General features: G+C 36.5%; 1 protein-coding gene across 7 annotated transcripts in view; it reads right to left on the bottom strand.

The window, feature by feature from the left end:
* Positions 1-17,591, bottom strand: part of CAMK2D (calcium/calmodulin dependent protein kinase II delta) — a 364,907-nt gene that overhangs the window by 85,424 nt on the left and 261,892 nt on the right. For 4 of the 7 annotated variants that reach the window (XM_043969907.1, XM_043969912.1, XM_043969910.1 and 1 more), the window contains exons 5-6: positions 12,839-12,904; positions 8,816-8,888 (exon numbers count right to left, since the gene is read on the bottom strand). In XM_043969907.1, coding sequence (XP_043825842.1) covers positions 8,816-8,888; positions 12,839-12,904 — 139 coding nt within the window. Of the gene's footprint in view, positions 1-7,866; positions 7,940-8,815; positions 8,889-12,838; positions 12,905-17,591 lie in introns of all 7 variants that reach the window. The other 3 variants (XM_043969913.1, XM_043969908.1, XM_043969911.1) reach the window with 1 other exon arrangement.

The following is a 17,591-nucleotide window of genomic DNA, read 5'->3' as shown; positions in this document are numbered from 1 at the left end:
AAAATATGTGGCATAAATATGATTGATGAGGATCTTTAGCACTGCTAATACATAATGCTTATTTTGACTTATAATAATCAGATGATCACAGAAGGGACCTTGAGGCCAACTAGTCCACCCTGCTGATTGTATAATCAAGGACACAGGTTTATGGAGGGGAAATGACTTGCCCAGGATCACCCATGTAGTAAGAATGTTTTAAATCAATATACTTCAGAAAAATATTCTCTTTGAAAATAATGAAAAGGAGGCAAGGCACTGTGCTGAAAAAAATGCTGAAGTCCAAGGTTCTGAGTTCTAATCCCAGTTTTGCAAATTGGTACCTCTTTGACTATGAACACATCACTCATCTCTTTGGACCTTTTTCCTTGACTATAAAATTAAAGGTTTGGATTGGATAATTTTAATGGTTCCCACCAGCTCCAAATGTATGTTGTTGTTTGTCCTTTGATAAGAGAAAGAATGGCAAAAGATCTTGAAATCCATGCCATACTGTTGTTGTTGTTGTTGTTTTTGTTTGTCCTTCATTCTTCAAGAGAACCATGACATCTGGGTGATGTCACAACACTGAATTGTATTTAAGTGAGGGAGGGCCGTGCAAGGTCACCAACATCACTTTCTCTTCCAAAGCCATATGAGTCCAGTGGCAAGATATACATCAGGATGACTGGAGATGGCCCTAGATGTTTAAGGCAATTTGGATTAAGTGACGTGCCCAGGGTCACACAGCTAGTTAAGTGCCAGAAGCCAGATTTGAACTCAGATCTTTCCAACTTCAGGGTCAGTGCTCTATTCACTGCACCACCTAGCTATCCCTCCAAATCTATGATTGTATGAAATAATGGGCATTTTTCCTTTTTAACTTGTTGGACAATTTCTTTGGCATTTTGTGAAAAGTCATTTTATTTCTTACATTTCATTTGAGCCCAGTGTCCCTTTAGCAAGTATTTACTGTAATACTGTAGTATTACAGCTCGATATTCTAAAAGCCTCTTTTCCCTTTTGATGACTGGGCTGTTTCAATGAACAAGTTACTTGTCAAGCATCTTTTGCTTTGCAATGTTTTCAGTTTCTCTTATTTCTTGCCAATGAAGGTGTGAGCAAAGCTACTAGAAAGAAGCAAACTGAAATTGATTGTGAACCTGATCTGAGAGGAAACAAATTCACTTCATTCACACATAGCACTGCTAGTTAGAGAACTAACTGGCTTACCTCACTTTCATTCAGAGCCTCTGGAGATGGTATTTATACTTGGAATTAACATCTCTATTGCATGTGAATTTGAAATTCTTTTAGAGATAGAGCTTTATCTAAGACACCATTTTGTGTGTGAATATTTAGAAATTATCAGTTGTTGCCTCAAGATCATGAATTGTATTGTTCCATAATTTTCTATATTACAGTTTACATTTTTATAGCACTCTATGTTTTTTGAAGTGCTTTACATAGATAATCTCATATATACCAATTAACTACGTGTGGAAAATGCACTTTTGAATAGGGTGATATTATTTAGCAAAGTTGGTTGCCAGGTATGTAGATAGATACACTTTCTTTCAATTAACTTCTATCTAAATATCTACCCAAAACTAATATTGAAAAAGTGATGATGGTTGTGATTTTATTCTGTTCCAAATTTTGGAATTCACAATTTGACATTATAAAAAGAGATTAATACATTTTATAAATTAATTAGAACATATTACTTAAATAATCTTTTTAAAATATGAAATGTAAGCATATTTTTTTTCTTAATGGTGAAGATTATTCCTCATAGAGGGGCAGTCATCCAGTAGCCTGAAGCCAGATCTATCCAAGGACTGTCTTTGGCAAATAGAAAGTTTGGGAACAATAGAAGTATTCTTCTCTTCCAATTTTTTGAACAAAAACATAATAAAAACAACCTGGTGGAAATAATTCTGGCACTCAATATTGCTTTAAAAATATCAATTTAACCTGGATTGTTAAAAAAAAAGTTTTAAAAAATAATTTGCATTTTTTTCTGTGCAAGAAAGGCTATTTTGTTTGTCAAATAATCCCAGTAGCTATATCAAACACAAACTGACTTATTAAACTTTAAGGAGGAGCATGGGATTTGTGCTTTCTTAATACATTTTGGTTAGACAGAGTATTTCAACTGCATTCTCAGGAGTTTACACGAGAATTTCATGACTCCACCATGTCTCTAGTCAATTGAAAATCATTCCTACAGAAGATAGTCATTTTTTTCTCCATAAATAAGAAAGATGCCTTGATAGAGTATATCATAGGACACAGTTTCCAAATGACTCAACATCTCTATTATTAAGCTCTCTTGGAAAGAATTTTTTTTCTCTTATCCAGAATTCTCTTGTATTACTATTATATGCAACAAGATACTTTAAAAATGTCCTAGAATATTCTCGTCAATTAGCTATGAAGTAATGCTTTTCCCTTTAAAAAGAACTGTTCTGTAAAATTCAAAGAGGAAGAAGAAATGAATATTGTAAACCGAGTATATTACCTACTTTCAGGTTCACTAAAACATTTGGTTGAATGTGTATTATTCACATGCAGATGGCCATTTAAAAAAATACCATTTTATGTGTTTCGAATTGAAATTATGCTAGTCTTAAAAAAGTAACTCTTAATATTTCAGATTGAAAAAAAGTGTATCTGTCTGAAAAACTTTCTCCCTGACCCTTTTCTGCCACCTCTATTTCAACAAAGGCTTTACTTGACAAGTTTACCAATAGTTTCTTCATTGCCTGTATTAGAAAACATGTCTCCCTCCTGATCTTCCTTGATTTCCTCTGACACAGAAGATCAGTGACTTTTCCTCCTCAACACATTCTCTAAACTATATTTCTAGTTTTTCAAATACTTGGTTTAGTTTAATCTCCACAGATATTCTTACAGTATCTTTGAAAGGGGTTGAGGGGAAAGGATGCATTATATCAGTCAAACTTTCCCTGGATGTTGGATTCCCTTAGACCCTGTCAATTATTTAAATGGTCTTTTAACAAATACACTAAAATTCTAGACCATGACCTCTGCATCAGTGGATTCACATTTGTGTATACAAGATATAGAATCAAAGGATAAAGATTTAGAGCTCATAGAGTAAATTTAATCCAAACCCTTCATTTTACTAGAGAGCTAAAGTGACCTAAGATAACCCCTCTTCTGACGCCAAATTCAGCAAACTTCCTGCTACATCATGCTACCTCTTCATATTTATCTACCAAAAAGAGGATCTTTCAGATGTCATAATTTGGCTATACCAGAGAAATTTCAATTAAATTTAGAAATGCTTTTTTTCATTTTTTTTCTATAACCATTTTCTGAGCCTAATTTCTCAATTACTATGGATACTACTACCATATCATCACCTTTGAATACAAGAGATTTCATAAAAACTTCAACTTGAGTTTTTCTTTTCTTTCACATACTGAGTCTAGAGCCCAATTCTGTCTGCTATATGTCTAGGTCCTGCCCATCAGTATGCTCAGATGTCCTGTCACTGAGTATTCCTCAGTTACAAGTTATTCTACTTTCCAAAAAATATATGCTCTCCTTGTAAAGAATGTTAATGAAGATATTTACTCATCCATTGAATGAATGTTGTGTGACTGTTAGCTTATCTTTCTTACAGTGAAATCATTCAGAAGAGAGGGGCCATGTTTATTCAACTTTGTTCACTTAGTAACTACTGGATGATTACTACTCCCCATCATCACAGTAGTGTGAGGTGCTGTTAGGGATTTAGGCTTGTAAAAATCATGGTCCATGGCCTCAAATAGTTTTCACTCACTTTTTTCTTTTTTTACAATAACTAACACAATGCTATGTGAAGATAAAGCCACTTGAGTCATCCTGTGGCTATTAATAGGGATGCCCATTCACAGCGTGAAGAGCAAAGAGTTAGAGATCTTGGTCACTTGAAGAATACCACCTCCAGTAAAAAAAAAAAAAAATGTGTGTGTATGTATATGTATGTATGCAAATCCAGAATACACACATCTTGAATTTACCTAAATGGTAATATATCCAAGGAATAAATTTCATGGAAATGAAGGGAATAGTTACTGAAAGAATGACAAATAATTGTTATAGGCATTGCTTGTGTGTTTAATAAAACCCCCTTTTTCTCCAAAATGGGAAAAAGGAAATAGGAACTAGAATATGCTTGCTCACTGAGGGCAAAAATCATAGAGAATACAAAAAACAACTTTTTATAGTCATTTTTTCTAGAAAGTTTTCTGATTACATTTGGCATTTCCTCCTTGAGTAAAATCAATCTCTAATCTCTAGGTCAATAAACAGTTGGGTCAGTGACTTCTGTCGGTTTTCTCTTTATAGCCTTTTCCAAGTAGTGAATCATTTCAACCAAGTCTCATCCCTGAGCCATGATACTTTGCTTCCTTATCCTTGTGCAGCATTTCAAGCCCTGCTTCTTGTCCAAACTACTGAGTATTCTGGAGGAGATTATTAAATGATGTTGACATGGTCCACTAAAAATTCATGTTATCTAATCTCAACTGGGTCATTAACACTGCTTTGAACTCCTTCTTTTCCTCATTTTGTCAAGGTTAGTTTCTCATGAATAAGGTTACCATGGATGAGATATTTGTTTTGAACTGTTTCTTTTTTAATCTTTTTTTTTATTGAGACCTTGAGAATATTCAGCAAACAAAAACTTTTCAGTCTACACAGAAAAAGGAGGATTGTGTATAAAAATTTGTTTGTTGATGTCTGTTTACTGATAATTGTCAAATTCACAATAAAAAAGAGAAGAAATTTAAAAGACAGATCATCCATAACATAAAACATCTTCCTGTTAACCTTGTTGAGAAGGCATTAACTTCAACAAGATGACAAACTCTTTAACCCAATGCCCTATATTTGTCTCTACTTGAGAAAAAAAATCATAGAATGATAAAATTTTAGAGCTGGAAAGGAGTCTACAGGTCATATAGTCTCCCCATAACTCAAGCATTAATCTCACACTGGGAATGACTACAACATAATCCTCAGTGGGGCCCTCATCATTGCATTTCAATATGTTTCTTCCTCTGAAAGATTCTCTGGCATATTCTCTGTGGTAGGTACTCCGAGTTCAGAAGAAAGACCATCAAAGAAAAGCTTTGTACAATGACTATCCTATCACATCCTAAAGATCACTGATGCTAGTATGAAGATCTCTACATATTTACTAAGATAAGTGTCCTTAGATACTTACTAAGGTAAGTGTCCACTTGTAGACAGCTTTAACTACTAGACAAAAAAATTTCCCTGTATTAAGCCATAAATCTAACTTGCTGTAGCATTCATCCTTTGCTCCTAATTATAGACTTGGGGTCCCAACTAAACAGCTTTGAAAAAGCTGTGCTACACTGCCTCCAGATGGACAGTGTCTACACATATTACCACTCTTCTATAAGGTAGTGTTTCAGATATTTAAAGACAAAAAATAGGAACAACCCCCGCCTTTCCCTGCCCAGGTCTTTTTTCCTCTAGGTTAAACACCCTCAGTTTTTTTTTCAATTAATTCTCTGCAAGATGGTTTTAGGTCTGCTCTCTCCTACCCAACTCCAGTTTATCAATGTCTCTTCCTGAAATGAGATACTAGGAATTGAACATAGCACTCCTGTGTTTAGGGCTAAAATTCTAGTTAAACTGTCTAAAATATCTAATGAGTGGTCACCAATAAATTATAAGCTTTAGCAAGAGTTAGACTTTTAAGCATTTATTAAGGAGAATAAGAATTTTGGTAAAGAGAGAGAAAAAGGCCTAGATTCCTATCTATTAAAGGGAGAGCACATTTCTAGCTCCACTCTCCACCAGAGTCCAAAGGAAAGAGAGCGAGACGGAGCCACCAGTCTCTTCCTTCTTCCTCCCACTAGCCTGCGTCACTTCCTGCCGCCAAAGAAAAGACTCTGGTCTTGCCCTCAAAGACCTTTGCTTCATGGGCAGAACTCTTCTACAGTAAGTCTCCAGCAGGTGGCGTCATTCCAATCGTTACACCTGTCAGTTACTTAATACTCATACCTACTATGTGTCACTCTGTGCTAAGTACTGGAGATATAAAAAGAGGCTAAAGACAGTCCCTGACCTCCAGGAGCTCACAGATGTGGGCTGACCATTTGTACCACCACTTTCCTCAGTTTGGACCTTGTATTTCTATAGTATAATGTACTATAATATAGGATACCACAGTTCATTACCATATCACACTAATGTATAATAGTATAACAGAATCATAAAGTACAGTGCCACATAGGATAATATAGGAAAATACATAGCATAGTATATACTTATTTTTTTTTATTTTATTTTATTTTTTTTTAGTGAGGCAATTGGGGTTAAGTGACTTGCCCAGGGTCACACAGCTAGTAAGTGTTAAGTGTCTGGGGCCGGATTTGAACTCAGGTACTCCTGAGTCCAGGGCCGGTGCTCTATCCACTGCGCCACCTAGCTGCCCCTATACTTATTAATGTAGCCCAAAATGCAGTTGGTTTTTCTTTCTGTCACATCATACAAATGACTAAACTTTTAGCCTACTAAGACCAACAGATAATTTTCACATTAACCTAGCCATACTCCTTATTCTTTGATATTCATGGAACTATTTTTTTGCATGACTTTACATTTATCTCTATTAAACTTGATCTTTTTAGTATCAGTCAACCATTCTGCCTCTCACAAACTTTTTGCATCCCCACTCTATTATCTACTACCTTGGCTCTCCCTCACAGATTTGATCAAAATGTCATTAATGTCAAGTCACTGATAAAAGCACTAAACAAGGAAGAGATCTGACAGAGCTCTATGGATGTACCTTATCCATTAATAATCACTCCTACTAAACAAAGAGAAACACTGTCATTCTAAATCACACTTGCCAATATTCTGTAAAAAGAGACCCCAAAATTCCAGTTTCATAAGGAGGCTCAGGTACCTTAATCATATTTTTCCATGCCAAGAATTCTATGATATTCTGAAGTGAATCCATATTCTAAGTGAACCTATACTATAGTTGCTTGCATTAAAGTCCCTAGTCCTATAGTCTGTGTGATCATTGAGTTGATATAATTTTTTTTTTTTAGTGAGGCAATTGGGGTTAAGTGACTTGCCCAGGGTCACACAGCTAGTAACTGTTAAAGTGTCTGAGGTCGGATTTGAACTCAGGTACTCCTGAGTCCAGGGCCTGTGCTCTATCCAGTGTGCCATCTAGCTGTCCCGAGTTGATATCATTTGAAAGAGAAATGTGCAATCCAATCTGATTCATTATTTTAATGAACTACCACTCCGTACACATCTCAGCTATGGGAGGACAGAATTGGGCAAGTAGGATATAACGAAACTCACAAGCCACCCTTCAGCGAACCTTCACATTGGGTCCTTTGGAACACTGACATGACCTGGTGGGTAAGGAGGGCAAACTTCTGATCTTCAATGCCCACGGGAGGGCAGGTAGAGTGGATCAAATAATTAATTTGTTACAGAGACTAAATCTTATTTGAACATATATCCTAAAATAACTTTGGGTTAGAGGTGGCAAGTAATTAAGCTCTCTAACCTAAAGTAAGCCGATTCAGGGCTTTCGCCCATTCAGAGAAGAAAGGAGAGCTCATCCTCCTTCTTGCCAATGGCAGGATGTTATTTTCCCTTTGATAAATGGAGATTTTATGTAACTCTCAAGTATGCGTCACTGAAGAAATGGAGTAAAGGGTGGGTTGTAGTGAGTCAAAGTATTTTCATAGAGTCCTGGAATGAGTCACATTTCATGGCTTTTTTTTTTTTTTTGCCTTTATGAGCATAATTGCAGCTGAACAGTAGTTCGGAACTGTGTGGTGTCATATCTACTCCAACGGCATTACTCACCTTAAGATCACGATGGACTACCCCCATCTGATGGCAGTGGAGCACAGCCTCCAAGATCTGCTGAATGCAATGACTGCATGCAAACACCAGGGGGCGTGTGTTAGTTCCGAGCTTACACTCACTATCTGTATACCCTCACAGAGACTGGGTTAAAGTACAAAACTAGCCAACAAATGGGGATGTAAGGAAGCATCTCCAGATGTCTGCACATATTGCGCAGGTAGAGTAGGCACCAATTCGGAAGAATCGGGATCCTGCCTGCCGTGTGTTGCCAGGCTTTGTGTTCAAATGGATGATTAATGTGGGCTGCACTGGATTTCATGTAGGAACTCAGGTTTGCTGCAAAAGCTCTTTAGGAAAAAACATCAAATAAAAAAAAATAGTGTTGTGGGAGACATAAGTTTAGCCTCCCCAGTTTTTCCAATGATGTGTTCAAATACCCATAATTAATGAATTTTAGATAGATGATTAATTTCTTGTGCTGTCCTTTAGTCGGCAATTATTACCTCTTGCCTGAGAAGGTTTGTCGGGCTTGAATGGAGCAGATGTGTGGCCAGTTGTTCTGCTACTTTAACCCATGGTCTCAGAACAGAAGTGGTGTTTAAATCTACAGGCAGACATACATCACCAGCCCAGGCATGTCTCCAGGTCAATGCTGGACAACTAATGAAATTTCCCCTTGCCCTGGATTGTACGGCAGATGTGGAATTCCTTATGTTACCTTTCTAATGGTTAACCCAAAGGTCAATTTATTTTTAAAAAGATTCCTTTTGCTGTGATGTATGCTTAGCCTGTGGATGAGCAAACTGGAAAGAAACATCATGCATTTTTTTCTCATTTAGTCATTTTTGGGAAAGGGGGGAAGGCATGGAGTCCATATTAGATACCCACCCTCTGCCCTTCCCCAGAAAGCTTCTGGTTATCGGATTCATAGGCTCCATATACTGACCTTCAGGTCCCTGTGAACTATGCCATTTAGGTGACAATGATTTACGCTTTCTAGAATCTGCTGTATACAATGACTGCAAAGATACAAGGGCAGAATGGAAGGGAGAACGTTTTTAAGGCACATAATAACATTGAATAAAAAAAAGGGAGTTAAAAGGAAAAACAAACAAACACAAATTACATTTTTTGAGAGTCTTTGAATTTTACACCAAACAGAGATTGGATTATGCTAAATTAGGCAATTTCTGGATCTAACAAAAAGAAAAGACAGCTTGACAGATAATTTGTGACATTATCAGATAAAACAATTTGTGCTCTTCATTAATAGCATACAAATCAACCAGCATGTATACGTCTATAGAGAAACCATGGGTTTCTCCAAAGAAAGAAATTTTTTCAAAACTTCCCATAACAATAATCTCGGGAAATCGCGAAGTGATGGGCACATTGGAAATTGGCATTTTTCATGCACAGAGTAAACTGTTTAAAATCTGAGGTCACAAGGAAACATAGGTGTTGAAACATGAGGATAAACATGGATGAAGTAGTGGTAAAGGTGAAACAAAAGGAAAAAAAATGAAGTACTCCTCTTTCTGAATTGAAAGAAGGTTCTTTCAATTATCAGGGGAGAAACCAATACTAGTCACCAAATAGCACAGGCAAAGTTTTGTTAAAAGAAGCTCTGCTCATTAATCCCCACCCCCACCCCCACCCCCAATGGCTCTGGGCTATGGCACAGGTAACAAGGTGAGGAATGGTCTTTATTTTTATTTTATAAATGCGCAACTAAAAAAAAATACTCCCAGAGAGGAATAGTAAATGCTAAATGTCATTAACCTTACAGTAACAGCAAAGGAACACTTGCTTATTACTCTGTCAAAATCCACAATTCATTCTATACTTGTCAAAGGCTCACTGATACGAAATGGTATACTAATTAAACTGGGGGAAAATCATTGACTGGCACCTATATGGTGCCTGCCATTAACTACCAATTAACTCATAGGAATGCTGAACATGTTGGTCACACTTGTAAATTTTGTTATGCAACTCGTGTGTAGGTGGGGATGGTGGGGATCTTTACCTTTCTTGTTTAGGATAGGAAAAGAAACAGGGGTCCTGAGATTTAATTTAGAGGAGAAACTTCCAGGTGAGGAAATTCCTTCCTTCAATGAAGGCTGGCATCTTTTCTGTGACATATAGTCTCAGAGAGTTGCCTAGAGCATTGAGAGGTTAAGGGATTTTGCCAGGGTCACATATCTAGTATAACATTTAAAATTATAAAATTGAAAATTCATTCATTCAACCAAGGCATAAAACTGTTCTTCGACAAAGAAAATTGTACCTATAATAAATTATGTTGTGATCACATAGCCACATGAAAATTAAAAATCAATTGATCATGATCTTTTTTTTTCTTCTTTTTTTTTTTTTGGTAGGGCAATGGGGGTCAAGTGACTTGCCCAGGGTCACACAGCTAGTAAATGTCAAGTGTCTGAGGCCAGATTTGAACTCAGGTCCTCCTGAATCCAGGGCCGGTGCTCTTTCCACTGCGCCACCTAGATGCCCCCTATGATCTTTTAAAAGTAACACTTAATAGAACAATAAATGCACCTTTGCTCTTGCATTGTAGATGGCTGTCTTTTCATTGCACAGCATTTATAAGTGACTGCAATTATTTAATGTTTTGGATGGCTCTTCCTGCTTAAAGTTATATATTTTTTTTCTGGGGCAATGAGGGTTAAGTGATTTGCCCAGGGTAACACAGTTAGTAAGTATCAAGTGTCTGAGGCCGGATTTGAACTCAGGTCCTCCTGAATCTAGGGCCAGTGCTTTATCCACTGAGCTACCAAGATGCCCCCTATATATGTTCTTATTTCACTTTCTGAACAGTGCTCATCTCATCACTTAAAAAGAAATGCATTATTCTTTTTGTAAATGATTCCAACATTTATTCCTTAGTCTCTAATGCCAATGTAATTTTATATCAAACCTACCTTATTTTAATGAACACAATCATTTTCAAAGGTATAAAAGGTACTTTTAAAAATTAGCAAATCAGTGGTAAAGCTTATTAAAGATATATTTGTCATGAAATCTGGGGTCAAAATGTGGGCAGGAATGGGTTTATGGGCCTATTTATTATTTTATTTTATTTATTTTTTATGGGCCTATTTTTAAAGGTTGCTTCTGATTGAGCCTGCATGTCTACCATGAATTATTTGATGATCTTTCCTGAAGATTAGGTCAAAGCTTTAAAGATAGGATACTAGAGATTTCTTCTTCTCATGTGAAATAACACTCAGAAGTCCTAGAGAATTACAGGATCTAAAGAAGAAATTTCCCCTCTATTTTTTTTTTTTACCAGCAAAAATCCTGTCTAATTCTTTATTCCATGAAGAATAGGAGAAAAATAAACCTTTATTAGGAAACCATTCTAGGTCAATCTTCTACAAATTTGATTTACATTGGGATGGAGGAAGATCACATCTCCTCCCTTTGTGCCTTAAATATGATTCTCCTGCAATAATTTGCTACTTTTAATGTGAAAGGGCAAAACATGGATGAAGGCCTCATGCTGCCTGGAAATTCTAATCAGATACACGGGGATGACAAAGAAAAAAATTTAGAATATACTCTCCCCCTCCATGAAGGAGGGAAATTTTAATGTATAGCTGTCAGATTAAGTGTTAATGATCACTATAAATTACTCAGACTGAATGGTCTGAGTTCTGGAGACAATTGCCTTTCATACTATTAATAGTCTTTGGTCTCAATTTTCTTTTTTTTTGTTTGTTTTTTTGCGGGGCAATTGGGGTTAAGTGACTTGCCCAGGGTCACAGAGCTAGTAAGTGTTAAGTGTCTGAGGCCGGATTTGAACTCAGGTACTCCTGAATCCAGGGCCGGTGCTCTATCTACTGCGCCATGTAGCTGCCCCTCAATTTTCTATTAACTCTAAACACAGTGCCTCAAAGTACGTGCTTCATAAATGGCTATTGAGTTGAAATATCACTGATAGGATTTGCCTAATGAGGTATTCTAATACAAAATTTTTAAGAAATTAATTGTCTTTTCTACCTTCCTGGTATAAATCTTCATTCTCCAATAGCAAATAGGTATGTGGTTATTTCCAAAACCTTTTTTGAGGTTTTGGTGGTGTTGATGCTGCTGCTATGTTTGTTCTGTTTGGTAAAAAACAAAAACAAACAAAATAAATCCCACTGGTTCCCCATTTAATCCATTGTCAATTACCAGGAAATTTCATTTGACCTTGGCAAGGTAATAAAAATGACATATTTTAAAAATTAAGTGGTGGTTGTGTTTAATTAGTCCTACAAAACACTTGAAGTAGTGGCATTTCCCTCTACAACTTTAAAAAGCATATTGGAGCTAAATTTGAACTAGAAATTTGAATTATTAAATGTGCATATGTGTGTGTCTGCATGGGCATGCATGCCCGTGCACACGAGTAATTGTTCATGGATAAAAGAAGCTATTGTCTGTTGTCACCTGTCGATATTGAATATAGAAGAATTCATGCCAACCTCTATGCCAGGACAATGTACATCCCATTCTAGGTGGGAACCATGTGAAGAGCACATGCATGTACAAATAAGAACATTTTCTTAATCACCCTTTTAATGATGGGGAGGAAGGACAAGTATTCCTTGGTGTGCCAGGATTTCAAGATAAAGACATTGGATCACACATAGATTTAGAGTTGGAAGGCACGTTAGAGGCTTGTTTAAGTATGTGCCTGAAGAGGTTGGATTACCACTATTAATGAGAACAAGAATTCAGTTTTAGAGCAGAGGGATTTTTTTCTTCAAAAAAGGATGTTCCTAGAGAACCTCAGAAAGGTCAGATATCAGTAGGTTGGCACTAATGGTGACCAAAGGTCAAGGTATCTCAATATTATTTCTGAAGAACACCAAGTGTGTGATTATTCTGTCCATGTTAACATGAGTATTTATGGATTCCAAAGGCCAAATGTTAACACAGATGTTATGAAGGAGTCACTTACCTGGCATCTGCTTCACTGTAATATTCTCTTGCCACTATATCCTCAAAGAGCTCACCGCCTGTGACTCTGCAAAGACAAATAAGGTAGCAAATTCAGGAAAAAGTTCATATACAACCTTTTAGATTTAAAAAAAAAATCATCCTAAATTGATAATTCGTCTTCCAAGTAAACTCACAAAATTATCCCAGCTGAGGATAAAAAATGAGAATGATTTCAAATGAATATCAAATTTGTAGGTGGCTTTCATAAGGTTTTTAGGGTTTGCATTGGTCCAGTCTGAGTTTTATCACAGCCATCCTCATGTTGTTGGACGACTGTCCCTCCATCATTGGACTCAGGAAACAAAATCATCTGCTTGCCATTATTATACTCCGCATTGACTCATAGAACTGATTTCTTCACCCCCAAGAGCAACAACATTAATAAAAATCAAATGAGAGGTTCATATATAAAATAACATCATTTATTACATTATTTTAATGTAACTTAACATGTTTTAATGTAATTTAACATATGTTTTAATGTAATTTGACATATGTTTTAATGTAATTTAAAGGATTACATTATTTTTGGTTCAATACTGGATTTCCTATGTGATATATGATTTTTTTAGTCCCCTAAGGTACAGGCAACAGAAAAGGTTTGGGGGGGGGGGTCACAAGAGTTACTTGCCTATAATGGATGATATCTGAGTGTTGCTTAGGACATTGAGAAGACAATCAATTGTCTTATGGTCAAAATTAATGTATGTCAGAGTCAGGTCTTGAACCTGGTTCTCCTAATTCCAAGGGAATTTCTCTAAAAATAACACCAATAATACCTCAGAGACACATGACTAGCAAACAAGGAACACCTCTGTTCCTCTGGGGGCAGCAGTAATACCTAAATTCAAAATGAGCAAAGGCTTTTTTTTTATCCAGCTGGACTTGAGAAGGTCAGTTCTTCCTGTTAAGTAGGTAAATCGTGCTTGCTTATCTTAGGAGCTAAGGTGTAAGACAGCTAGCCAAATAGAAATATTGTGTCCAATGGATAACTAAACTCTTTAAGGAAATACATAAGCACTGTTTTTGCAAAAATACTTCAGTAGCTTGTTTTCGACCTCTGACATGTTGGCTGTCTGTCACTGGGCACATCACTTAATCCATGCTGCTCTGCTTAGTGGTGCTCTAAGACTAGAAATGCCACAGAAGGTACCAACCTGATTTTGTCAAGGAAATCTCATACTGGGAGCTGCTTACATCCATAAAACTGTAGGTCTACACACTCATCTTTCACCCTAGCCTTACTTACTATATGCCAACATTAAAGTAATATTAGAACCATAGTAATTAAAAACTATTTTTAGGGGCAGCTAGGTGGCTCAGTGGATAGAGCACTGGCCCTGGATTCAGAAGGACCTGAGTTCAAATCTGGCCTCAGACACTTAACAATTACTAGCTGTGTGACTCTGGGCAAGTCACTTAACCCCACTTGCCTCATTTAAAAAAAAAAAGTAACTAAACAAAAAAAAAACTATTTTAGCATCACCAGAAACAACTCGACATAATTCTATATACATTTTGCAGAGTCCAGTGATAATGATAACATGTCAAATGATACATATGGGCATAGAGCCCAATGATAATATGATTCTAAGCTGTAGCTGGCATGGTTCATTTGGTACCAATAGGAAGAAAGGAGGAGAGAGCATTGGAATTAGAAATTGGCATTGAACAAGTTAGATAAGCTCTTCTCCTAGGCACTTCCTCTCCCTCCCCTCTCTACTACTCTGCATATTGTACTTGTGATATTTGTAAATATTGATTTAATTTTAATTTTTTCAGTGTCTTCTTAAAAGACACATTTGAAGGTATCCTTAAAACTTTAAGTGTACACATATCATTCTATTTATATATCTAGGCTTTCATCTTTAGTTTCTAGTTATAGTACTTATTACCCCATTTTATAATATAACACCTCCTTCCTTCAGCAAAATAATCATGAAAATAATGGCCTTTGTAGACTAAAAAAGTCAACAAAATGGCAAAGGACATTTGGAGCTTGGGTAGAATTGCCTTCTTTGATAAAGGTTTAGAGTTGGAGCAATGTACTGGAAATGGCACTAGATTTCAAGTTAAAGGACTTGAGTTTCAACCCAGTTCTATCACCTATGAGGACATGGAAAATGGTTTAATCTTTTAGTTCAGACGCTTACTAGTTTTGTGACCCCAGGCAAGTCACTTAATCCTGTTTGCCTCAGTTTCCTCATCTGTAAAATGAGCTAGAGAAGGAAATGGCAAGCCACTCCAGTATCTGTGCCAAGAAAACCCCCAAACGGGGTCACAGATGGTCAGATATAACTGATACGACTAAACAACATGAGAGGGTTGGAGTGACTAGATGATGGACTTAAGAGTCCGAAGCTCCAGATCTGAATTGCACCTTAGGTACTTTTTGGCTATGCAAACTTGAGCAAATTGTTAAAAGCACTGTGTGCCTCTGTTTTATTCTTTAAAACTGTAATGTTAATCATACTACTTACTGTCCAGTATTGTGGAAAAAATGTCTCAAACTTTAAGGTGTTATCAACCTATGAGCTGTCACTAGAGCCTATGATATGATAGATGTGCTATCAAAGAGATCATATGTATATATGCATTTGTCATAATCTTGTTAGGAACAGGGATAGGAAATGGGCCTTTGGTTTCATTGGTATATGGCTAGTTCACCAATGGAAATAAAAATCAATTAAGAAAAAAATTGGTTACACATAAATGACATTATGTTTTATGTCATATATCTAATATAGAAGAAAGAGGACCCTGAGTTTTCTTGTAACTTCCAAATAGCTCTTTTGTTGTTCAGTCAATCAGTCTTGTTCAATTCTTCATGATCCCAGAGACCATAGCACATCAGGCCCTTCTAAGCTCTACTATTTCTTGAAGTTTGTGTTTGTTTCTTCCATGACACCATCTATCCATTTCTTCCTCTATTGTGCCCTTTTCCTTTCAATCTTTTCCAACATCAGGGTCTTTCCTAATGAGTCTTGTCTTCTCATTTGGTGGCCAAAGTAGCTAAGCTTCAGCTTCAGTATTTGAATAGTCTGAATTAATTTCTTTACGTATTGACTGATTTGATCTTCTTGCTGTTCAAAGGACTCTCAAAAGCCTTCTCCAGCACCACAATTCAAAAGTGGCAATTCTGAGGTGCTCAGCTTTCCTTATAGTTCATCTCTCACAGCCAGATGTTGATACTGGATAAACCATAGCTTTGACTGTAAGGACTTTTGTTGGCAAGGTGATGTCTGTTTTTTGGTATGCTGCCCACATTTGCCATGGTTTTCCTTCCAAGGAGCAAACATCTTTTGATTTCAGGGCTGCAGTTACTGTCTGCAGTGATCTTTCAGCCCAAGAATATAAAATCTGACACTGCTTCTATTTCTTCTCCCTCTAGTGCACCAGTTGCCAAGATCTTAGTATTTTTATGTTAAGCTTCAAGCCAGCTTGTATACTTTCTTCTTTTACCCTCATCAAGAGGATTCTTAATTTTTCTTCACTTTCTGCCATCAGAGTGGTATCTGCATATCTAAGATTGTTGCTTTTTTCCCCCAGCAATCTTATTTCTGGTCTTTGATTCATCCAGTCTGGCATTCTGCATGATGTACTCTGCATGTAAGTTAAATAAATAAGGTGACAATATACTGCCGTATTTTACTCCTTTCCCAATCTGAAACCAATTAGTTGTTCCATTTTAGGTTCTAACTGTTGCTTCTTGGCCTGCATACAGTTAGCAAGTAAGATGACCTGGAACTCCCATCTCTTTGAGGATATGCCACATTTTGTTGTGATCCACACAGTCAAGAGTTTTCGTGTGTGAATGAAGCAGAAGTAGATGTTTTTCTGGAACTACCTTGCTTTCTCTACAATCCAGCAAATGTTCACAACTTGGTCTCTAATTCCTCTGCTTCTTCAAAATGTAGCCTGTTCTAGTAATTCTTGGTTCATATATTGCTAAGGCTTAGTTTGCAGAATCTTAAGCATAACCTTGCTGGTATGTGAAATGAGTATAATATAAATACTCTTTAGCATTACTTTTCTTGAGAATTGGGATGGCAACTGCTCTTTCCCAATCTAGTAGCCAGTGTTGAATTTTACAGATTTGCTGGGATATTTGGGCACAGAAGTTTGACAGCATCATCTTTTGGGATTTTAAGTAGGTCAGCTAGAATTCTATCACCTCCATTAGCCTTATTTTTAGCAATACTTCCTTAGACCCACTTAACTTCTTTCTCCAGGATGTCTGGCTCTAAATAAGAAACCACACCATAGTGGTTATTATTGATATTAAGGTCTTTCTTGTATAGTTCTTCTGTATATTCTTGCCACCTCTTCTTAATCTCTACTACTTCTGCTAAATATAATTTTTTTGTCTTTTATCATGCCGATTTTTGCCTGAAACATTTCCTTGATAAATCTTATTTTCTTGAGAAGATCTCATCTTTCCCATTCTATTTTCCCCTATTTCTTTGCACTGATCATTTAAGAAAACTTCATCTCTCCATGTTATTTTCTGCATTAGTTGGGTATATCTTTCTATTTCTCTTTTACTCTTCTTTCCTCATCTAGTTGTAAAACCTCACATAGCCATTTTACTTTCTTGTTCTTTTTAATTGGAATGTTTTTGTTGCTGCCTCCTCTACAATATAAAAAACATCTGTCCATGGTTCTTCAGACACTCTGCCAGATTTAATCCTTTAAAAATCTATTCATCGGGG

The sequence above is a fragment of the Dromiciops gliroides genome, chromosome 6 (genome assembly GCF_019393635.1).
Source record: "Dromiciops gliroides isolate mDroGli1 chromosome 6, mDroGli1.pri, whole genome shotgun sequence".
In the NCBI taxonomy this organism is placed as follows: Eukaryota; Metazoa; Chordata; class Mammalia; order Microbiotheria; family Microbiotheriidae; genus Dromiciops; species Dromiciops gliroides.
Note: the sequence above shows the minus strand (reverse complement) of the source record. Positions and strands in the feature narration are given on the sequence as shown.